The following is a 10,186-nucleotide window of genomic DNA, read 5'->3' on the forward strand; positions in this document are numbered from 1 at the left end:
CCGACTGCAGCTTAGGTCTGCTCCCCGCTGGCAAGTGGACATCCCCCGAGGGCTGCCGGGCTGCCAGAGGGATGTCTGATTGCCAGCTTAGGCCCAATCCCCTGGGGAGCAGGCCTCAGCCAGCAGATGGTCATCCCCCGAGGGGTCCCAGACTGTGAGAGGGCACAGGCTGGGCTGAGGGACCTCCCCCCCCCGCCCCAAGTGCACAAATTTTTGTGCACCGGGTCTCTAGTATATATATAAAAGCCTAAGCAACTCATTGAGCAGCCGACCATCTGACCAGTAGTATGATGCACACTGACCACCAGGGGGCAGATGCTTAACACAGGAGCTGCCAAACTGCAGTGATTTGGCAGCTGCAGTTCTCGGGTGATGCACCCGGAACCAGAGAGAAGGGAGCCCGATTCTGGGGTGTGTCACCCGAGAACTGCCCTCTCACAACCCGGGAACTCCTCAGGGGATGTTGGAGAGCCAGTTTCGGCCCGATCCCCGCAGGCCAGGTTGAGGGACCCCACGGGTGCACGAATCTGTGCACTGGGCCTCTAGAATCTATATAAGAGGGGTATGTTATCAACATGAATTATCACTAATGATGTTCATTCTGATTACTTGATGTGAGTGGTATCTACTGGGTTTCTCTACTGTAAAGTCTTTTTCCCTTTCCAGAACACGTTGCCACACACAATAGAAGTATTACATTTTGCTTCAGATGAGATTGGAACCTTGCTGTAGATATCAGCTCATCAGAGCAAGCTGTAAAGAAACCAGTGTACTGTCAGATGGGCACTAAACTTATCAAGGTGATCACTTTGTAAGTTATATAAATGTCTAAACACTATGTTGTACACCTGAAATTAATCTACACTAATAAAAGAGAAACATGGTAATTGGTGTACGACCGCTACCCCGCAGGCCAGGTTGAGGGACCCCACGGGTGCACGAATCTGTGCACTGGGCCTCTAGAATCTATATAAGAGGGGTATGTTATCAACATGAATTATCACTAATGATGTTCATTCTGATTACTTGATGTGAGTGGTATCTACTGGGTTTCTCTACTGTAAAGTCTTTTTCCCTTTCCAGAACACGTTTCCACACACAATAGAAGTATTACATTTTGCTTCAGATGAGATTGGAACCTTGCTGTAGATATCAGCTCATCAGAGCAAGCTGTAAAGAAACCAGTGTACTGTCAGATGGGCACTAAACTTATCAAGGTGATCACTTTGTAAGTTATATAAATGTCTAAACACTATGTTGTACACCTGAAATTAATATAATATAATATGTCAACTGTAATGGAAATATTTTTTGATTTTTTTTAAAGACACCAGAGCACCTTGGAAGATACCTCTTAGGGCACAATCGTGGCTCCTACTGCAACCTTTTGAATCAAATCTTATACTAATGAGTAATTAGTCCAATCAAAGTCAGACATAATTTTAATTTTTAAGTGAGGTGCAACAGATATTTACAGGGGCATAAATCAAAGCCATAAAAAATTATAATGTAGTTAACCCCAATATTAATAATTTTTAGTGGATATAAATAAATATTCTAAAACTCATAGTATTTATAGATATATAAATGTACTGTATCTGAGAAATACCATGTATGAATCAAATAGAAAAACTAATATTCCTTACCAAAATGCTAACAGTCAATAGCTGAGAACTCCAATTCAGATATAAATACACAGAACCTATCTAATATATAAGTCACAATTCAGTATTTGCTCAGGCCATTAAAAGAACAGAAGAGGACAAAGGGGGATAATGGTGGTGGAAAGAGACTTGACTTTGGGTGGTGAGCACACGATGTAGTGTGCAGATGATGCATTATAGAATTTTACACTTGAAACCTGTATGGTTTTATTAACCAATGTCACCCCAATAAATTCAATAAAAAGTGTTAATCTCATTTAAAAACACTCAAAAAAGAATAGAAAAAGAATTAAATGTTACATATAGTCTTTTTTAGTATTTAATTCGTCGTTAATACTTTGTATGTGTATAAATAAAATTCAGGCATTTGTTCTTATTCAGAGTACTAATTTAGCATCCTGCATCACTTAATTAAACATTGCTTGAAAAAATAAACATGGCATAAAAGGGCTAAATTGTATTGAAGTTTTAGTAAATAAAACTAGAATGAGTTTAAAAATTATAAAACATATTTTGAAAACAATGGCAACTTTTCTGTTCAAATTTTGTCTACTATGAAGTCTGTGTTTAAAATATCAGAAATACAAGTGTCTAAACCTATTGCCATATAATACTATGAAATACCCTAGAGACATTGTTATTTTTAACCTGTCTTATAACCTAGATTTATTTCTGCTTTATCCTAAACAATGTACACCCTACATTTTTAAAAACTTGGAGAAATAACTTTTAATTTTCCCCTTGAACCCCAGGGTTTAGGTCTTGGGTGTGTATCACAGCATTAGAAAACATATGTGCTTCTTGAAGAGCCAGTTGTCAGTCATATCAGATGGCATCCTGAGAGTGTATCGCTCACGACTCAGTTACAGATAAACAGCATGAGGTACATGGAAGCAAAGAATTACAAAGTCGGACATGTCAAACTTTCTGCAGAAGAATAAAAATTGGGGGTGAGCAGGTTTAAAATAAATAAATAATATAATTTAGGGAAATCTTTCTTTTTAATCAATGTGTGCTAGAAAATAAACACCTTTAGGATGAGGACAGGTCCTAATCCAAATTGTATAAAGTTCTACCATGTTACACTGCATATTCACATATTAAGTACTACTTAATTCAACTGACTTGTATTATAATTAACACTTTAAAGAATATGCTAATAAGATCAGATATTACTATAAAATATAGACACTTTGACCACAAATTCATATTTAAAACTTCAGTGGAAAAGCATAAGTGCATGGTAATCTGATCGGATTTATTATGTGGGTAAGGGTAAAGGATATTTGGAAACAGTTTAAAAAGCCTTCATGATGATCTCAGCTGAGGGTGGAGGATGTGTGGAGAGGAACCTGGTATTTGTTCCCTTTCTACTCTTTCTAACCGTGCTTTTCTCTTGCTACTACATGAAATGAATTGCAACCTTGTACTTCCAGGTTAAATGTTAACTCAGGTGGAAGCTCAAGATGCTCTATTTGGTCAGATTTAATACAACCACCTCTTTCAGTCTGATTGAGAGCTATCTGGGAAGGTTTTCACTATGAGTGTACAGCCTTCAGTTTATCTAACTATGCTTTTTAAAGCACCAAAGTAACCACACTGCTCATTCTCCACCTTTAAAACCTTCAGACATCCCACCTTTAAACCCTTCAGACATCTGCCGCTGGCTCACTGCAGTGCTATCCATCCTCTGTACACAGGGTACTCCCTGAACATGCCTCCCTGTGGCCATCTAACTGCTATTCCTTTATTCAGTCTCAGCTTCTCTCAAAAGCCTTTCCCCAACTGTATTCCACTCTCCTCTCCTGCACGTTCCCATGGCACAAACACGGACCCCACATGCCCAGAGCTCCTCTTATATGCCAAGTGCTGCTGTTCAGTCACAAACCAGACAGCCCCGACCCCAGCTTCAAGGTCCGTATCATTTAGCTGGGAAGAAAGGCTTAAAGAATAAATCAGAAATAATTAACAAAATCACTAGAAGAGTCCAGAGCATCTTAAAGGGAACAAAGGGGGGGCACAGAACTGTAGAATAGAACTTAACCTAGGGGGATGGTGAAGGAAAGTCCTCCTTAAGTGCATCAAGTACACTGCCATCATGGTGTAGGCCAAGTACAAAAAATATGGCCCTGGCTGGGTAGCTCAGTTGGTTAGAGTGTCATCCCAACATGCCAAGTTTGAGGGTTTGATCCCCAGCCAGGGCACATACAAGAGTCAACCAATAAAAGTATACTAGTAAATAAGTGGACCAACAAATTTCTCTCTCTCTCCTCTCTCTCTCTCTCTCTCCCTCCCTCCCTCCTTCCCTCCCTCCCCTTCTCTCTCTCTTTTTCTCATTCCTTCCCCTCCATTCCCCTCTCCCTTCCTCCAAAATCAATTTTAAAAATTCAAAAATCCTAAGCATGAGGACAACATATGCAAAAACACGTCACAGTGGGGGAGAGGGAGAAAGAAAGAATATGGAATATTTTTGCAACAAAGAGAAAGAGTTGTACAAGATGAGGCTGGAGAACACCTTGACCCAGAGCATGCCAGAGGCCTATGGAAGCCAAGAGGCACACCGCTCATTTCCCCCAGAAAGAACTTGATGTTGGGCTGTGAGCAGGACAGTGGGTTGGTTGTGAGCAGGGCAGTTGGCTAAGACTTTTAGGATGCTGCACAACATGCCACCAAGGCCAAACTCCTCCAGGGCAGCCTCCAGTCCATGGCTAAGCATAGTGGAGCTGGCCCCTTCTCTCCAATGCAGGAGTCCTCTTGGAGGTCCTCTTGTTTCAGTCCTCCCACAGGATTGGCCAAGACTTTGTCAGATTTGTTTAGCAGATCATATACATCTGATTACCGTCTTCGCCAGTTTGAGGCTCTCTCTGGAGTTTGGTCTTATTCAGTGTGAGATATGCTTATTTGTTTTGAGAGTCTTTGAGTGAACACTGTACTATGGATACTATCAATTAAACACAACAAATGAGACTCACATAATTGCATTCCCAGCTTTCAACAACTTCGTAGCTCTGGGGAAATTGAAACAGTTGTGAAGTTTTTTTCCCTAAGGAATTCAAAAGATCAGCTATGTCTGGATGAAGCAGATAACTCTCAATGGGCTGTGTTCAGTTTTCATTAAACAAATATTTAATTATAACAATTTATTGCTGGAAACAGCACAATACATTTGGTATAGTTCAAGCTACAACGGAGATGAGAATGTTGGCTCAATTACTTTTGTTGAGTTCCCACAGTGAACAACTTGCCATTTAAGACAGTTAACAAGGCTTTTCTCCAAAGGAAGGAAAGGATCCACTGCCTCGAATTAGTATATATATATATTTGATAAACTTTTGCAAGGGAGTAAGTTTCCATTAGGGATGCCTCTCCAACACCCGCCTGTCTTGCCCACGTGTATCAGCCAGGTAGTCTGATTACGTGAACGTGGATGGATCCCACCCCCTGCTCCAGCCTGAGACAACCAGGATATTCATCCTCCTTTGCCAAAACCAAGAGTGACCTAATGGATGTCTCTGCCTCTTAATTCCCCTGGATGTGAAGGGGTAAACTGCTGCTAGTGGCAGCTACTGGAGACACTCAAGGAAATCAGACTAAAGACAAAGCCTGCACAGCGAAGCCAAGACCTTCAAAGAAGCAGACCTGAGCTGTGTATGAAGGCTTCCCTTTCCTACCTGATCACTGAAGCCAGGGTGAAATGCATCTCCTGTTACTCATACTCTTAAAAGTGTTCTGCCCTGGCTGGTGTGGCTAAGTAGACTGAGCATGGTTCCGTTTACCAGCAGGTTGCTGGTTCAATTCCCGGTAAAGGCATATGCCTGAATTTCAGGAACAACCCGCAGTGGGGGACATGCTGAAGGCAGCAGATCGATGTTTCGCTCTCACATCAATGTTTCTCTCTGCCTCTCCCTTCCTCTCTCTGTAAAAATCAATAAAGTATTCTTTAAAATAATAGTAAAGTTATTTCTTTTTTAAAAATATATTTTTATTGATTTCAGAGAGGAAAGCAAAGGGAGAGCGAGATAGAACCATCAACGATGAGAGAGAATTATTGATTGGCTGCCTCCTGCACCCCTCACTGGGGATTGATGGAGCCCACAATGGGGGCATGTGCCCTGACCTGGAATCAAACCATGACCTACTGGCTCATAGGTCAATGCTCAACCACTGAGCCAAGCCAGCTGGGCTAAAGTTATTTCTTTTTTTAAAAAGTGTTCTAACACCCAAGGGTGCTTTCCTAGTTTTCTTAGTTTAAAATTACACATTTGATCATGCATCTCAGTTTACCTGACCAAAAAAAAAAATGACAGTCAATTGTTACTGAATGCATGAGGCTCAGTTTCTTGATCCTCACTAAACACAGACTTAAAAATTTTTGCATACCATTTCAACAAGTACCAAAAAATATTGTAAAATATAATAAAATATAAACATGTGTATTAGCTAATTAGTGGGATTAACACTTGCTAGGTAAAAGTCATGATTGAATACTTAAATATCCACAAATGAGAAGCAGCAGACTCTTTTCTGATTAAAAAAAGTTGCTATTCAATTTGTTTATGTGAGAGTTTGCAATGATGACCTGTGGGCCAAATCTATGCTACATTTGTTTGCTTTGCTGACAAATATTTAAACACACATAACATATATAAACAAAGAAAACATATAGCTCTGTATGGCAATAAGCAACCAGAAGTGAAAAGCAGCTTCTCACTTCAGGCTAAAAATGAGCAGCCAATTTGTTGTTGTTTTTCTTTTAGTTTATCTTTATTGTTGAAAATATTACAGATGTCCCCCTTTTTTTCCCCACTGATCCCCTCCACCCCACATCCCCTGCCCGCCCCTCCTCCCGCCTTTACCGCACTATTGTCTGTCCATGGGTTATGCATATATGCATATAAGTTCTTTGGTTAATCTCTTCCCCTCCTCGCGCCCCCCTCCCTTCCGCCCCCCACACACATATTCCCTGAGATTCATCAGTCTGCTCCATGCTTCCATGTCTCTGGATCTATTTTATTCATCAGTTTATTTTGTTTACTAGATTCCACATATGAGTGAGATCATGTGATACTTATCTTTCTCTGACTAGCTTATTTCGCTTAGCATAATACTCTTCAGGTCCCTCCATACTGTCTCAAAGGGTAAGATATCCTTCTTTTTTACAGCCACATAGTATTCCATGGTGTAGATGTACCACAGCTTTTTTATCCACTCATCTGCTGGTGGGCACTTTGGCTATTTCCAGATCTTAGCTAGTGTAAATTGCACTGCTATGAACATAGGGGTGCATATATTCTTTCTGATTGGTGTTTTGGGATTCTTTGGATATATTCCTAGAGGTGGGATCCCTGGGTCAAATGACAGTTCCATATTTAATTTTCTGAGGAAACTCCATACTGTTTTCAATCGTGGCTACACCAGTCTGCATTCCCACCAGCAGTGTGCTGGGGTTTCCTCTTCTCCACATCCTCTCCAGCACTTGTTGTTGATTTATTGATGATAGCCTTTCTGACAGGTATGAGGTGATACCTCATTTCAGCAGCAAATTTTGATTACTTTGTACAAGGTCCCCTTCACCCATTCTGAGACCTCACCACTATGAGGTGATTGATTATGTAACCTCTGATGTAAGAGTACAGATTTATTTCATATACTGAAAAAACCTGACAGAGAATCCAAAAACCGGCACCAAAGTAAATAATGATTTCTTATTTTAGAAAGCAAATAAGGTTTTAGATGAGTGAAAACTTTCAATAGAATCTTTCACATCCTTTTACCACCAAATAGGCATATCATACCTGGAGGTCTTTTTCTTCTATCTTCTTCTGCAGCACTTCAAGGCACTTGGTGAAGTCAGTATGGTCCTGGTCAGGAGTTGAAATGAGCTCACATCCCTATGTGTTAAGAGAAGACAAAAAGTGAATAAGTAACGATGTCAACCTTATGAACACCATCAAGAGCTATAAAAGTAATGATAAGGTATAACAGAGACATCCTATTATGTCTGTATTACATCCTGATCATTAGAATCATTGCCCTGTTATCTTCTTTATTTCACATAACAGGACATCTCAGAATAGCAAAATAATGGTCTGACTGTGAAAATCATTTTACCAAGGAAAGGTACAGATTAGATTACATTAATGGTCTTTAAAATTCACTGCAGCAATGGAAGATGAATATAAGAACTCTGCTACAAGACTTATAAAATATATTCACAGGGAAATAAACTTAAGTTAAAACTATTGCTAAGAAACTTTAAATTTCTTTGAGCAGACCTCCAACATTTAATTACATGAATGGAAAAAGTAATATTAATATAATGATATTACATTTTAAGTAAAACCAAGTGAGATGTCCTATAAAACTCCTTTTCTGCACCCACTTTCCTATGTAAAAAGCAGCATGAAGAGCTTTGCCTGTGTGAATATGTTTCCTGGGTTATCTTCTGGACATAATGAAGTGAAGTTATAAGTTCTTTGCCTCTTCTCCAACAGATACCTCACCTAGTAAAAAGCACTGAAATCTTTTTATAAATATAAAGCCACAAGAGTGACAGCTTGTTGACATCATTGAATGTGGATGACTAAAGGAAAGATATTTTTGAAATGACACATTTTTCTCCAATGTCTTACAGGGGGAAAGGTATGTAAAACCAGAGGGCAATGGGACTTCAGACTTCTTGATTCAGGAATAAAACAATTTGAGGCCTCTGAAAAACAGCTGAGTAAGGGAAAGTTAAATATATCTACTATATGACGGTGCCATTCAAACAGTTTTCAAGGATACAAAACACCTATACTATCTCTTAAATTATTCTAAGAGCCATTCTCAGTAGATTTAAAGGTTTTCTTTAACTTCAAGATTTCTTTAAATGTGGCAAGCTCGACCTATGCCTTTTTCATTTATGACTGCCCTACAATTTGGTAACCAATGAAAAAATTACTATCTCATCATTTAGAAACTTATTAGGCTTTAGAAGATGTATATGTCATCTTTATAAGATCATCGACATGGAATATAAGAACTCTGCTACAAGACTTATAAAATATATTCACAGGGAAATAAACTTAAGTTAAAACTATTGCTAAGAAACTTTAAATTTCTTTGAGCAGACCTCCAACATTTAATTACATGAATGGAAAAAGTAATATTAATATAATGATATTACATTTTAAGTAAAACCAAGTGAGATGTCCTATAAAACTCCTTTTCTGCACCCACTTTCCTATGTAAAAAGCAGCATGAAGAGCTTTGCCTGTGTGAATATGTTTCCTGGGTTATCTTCTGGACATAATGAAGTGAAGTTATAAGTTCTTTGCCTCTTCTCCAACAGATACCTCACCTAGTAAAAAGCACTGAAATCTTTTTATAAATATAAAGCCACAAGAGTGACAGCTTGTTGACATCATTGAATGTGGATGACTAAAGGAAAGATATTTTTGAAATGACACATTTTTCTCCAATGTCTTACAGGGGGAAAGGTATGTAAAACCAGAGGGCAATGGGACTTCAGACTTCTTGATTCAGGAATAAAACAATTTGAGGCCTCTGAAAAACAGCTGAGTAAGGGAAAGTTAAATATATCTACTATATGACGGTGCCATTCAAACAGTTTTCAAGGATACAAAACACCTATACTATCTCTTAAATTATTCTAAGAGCCATTCTCAGTAGATTTAAAGGTTTTCTTTAACTTCAAGATTTCTTTAAATGTGGCAAGCTCGACCTATGCCTTTTTCATTTATGACTGCCCTACAATTTGGTAACCAATGAAAAAATTACTATCTCATCATTTAGAAACTTATTAGGCTTTAGAAGATGTATATGTCATCTTTATAAGATCATCGACATGTACTTTCCTGACCCTAAAAGAACACTGAGCCTGGCCGGTTTGGCTCAATGGTTGAGTGTCGACCTATGAACCAGGAGGTCCCGTTTTGATTCCCGGTCCGGGCACATGCCTGAGTTGTAGGCTTGATGCCCAGTGTGGGGCGTGCTGGAGGCAGCTGATCAATAATTCTCTCTCATCATTTATGTTTCTCTCTCTCTCCCTCTCCTTTCCTCTCTGAAATCAATAAAAGTATATATTTTTTAAAAGAACACTAAAATTACTAAGCAAGGGCATAAACAACTGGACTGGTCTCAGGCTAACACTCCTAAAAAGGAAGATATAAGGCGACACCAAAGCACACAGGAATATGATCAGGGCTGAGGGCACTGGATTGTCACCAAAGCAAAAATCGCTTTTCTGCAAGTTCCCTGAGGACAAGAATTATGTTTCATTCATTACTGTTTCACTGCCTGTCACCAGTTTGCTACATAGTAAATATTCAATAAATGTTTAAATATTCTTGAGGAAAAAAATGTATGCTAGCAAAGGTACAGGAGAGTGTGGCATCTTATTGCTAAATATAGCGTATGCCACAATGGAAAAGTTCTTTTATATCTTTTTTTTTAAATATATTTTATTGATTTTTTACAGAGAGGAAGGGAGAGAGATAGAGAGTTAGAAACATCGATGA

The 10,186-nt window shown here is 39.0% G+C and overlaps 1 protein-coding gene across 4 annotated transcripts in view; it reads right to left on the bottom strand.

The window, feature by feature from the left end:
- TPK1 (thiamin pyrophosphokinase 1) overlaps positions 1–10,186 on the bottom strand; it is a 289,105-nt gene that overhangs the window by 122,719 nt on the left and 156,200 nt on the right. For all 4 annotated transcript variants that reach the window (XM_014536881.1, XM_005862817.2, XM_014536880.1 and 1 more), the window contains one exon: positions 7,460–7,555. In XM_014536881.1, coding sequence (XP_014392367.1) covers positions 7,460–7,555 — 96 coding nt within the window. The remainder of the gene's footprint in view (positions 1–7,459; positions 7,556–10,186) is intronic.

The sequence above is a fragment of the Myotis brandtii genome, unplaced genomic scaffold, assembly GCF_000412655.1.
Source record: "Myotis brandtii unplaced genomic scaffold, ASM41265v1 scaffold168, whole genome shotgun sequence".
Taxonomy (NCBI): Eukaryota; Metazoa; Chordata; class Mammalia; order Chiroptera; family Vespertilionidae; genus Myotis; species Myotis brandtii.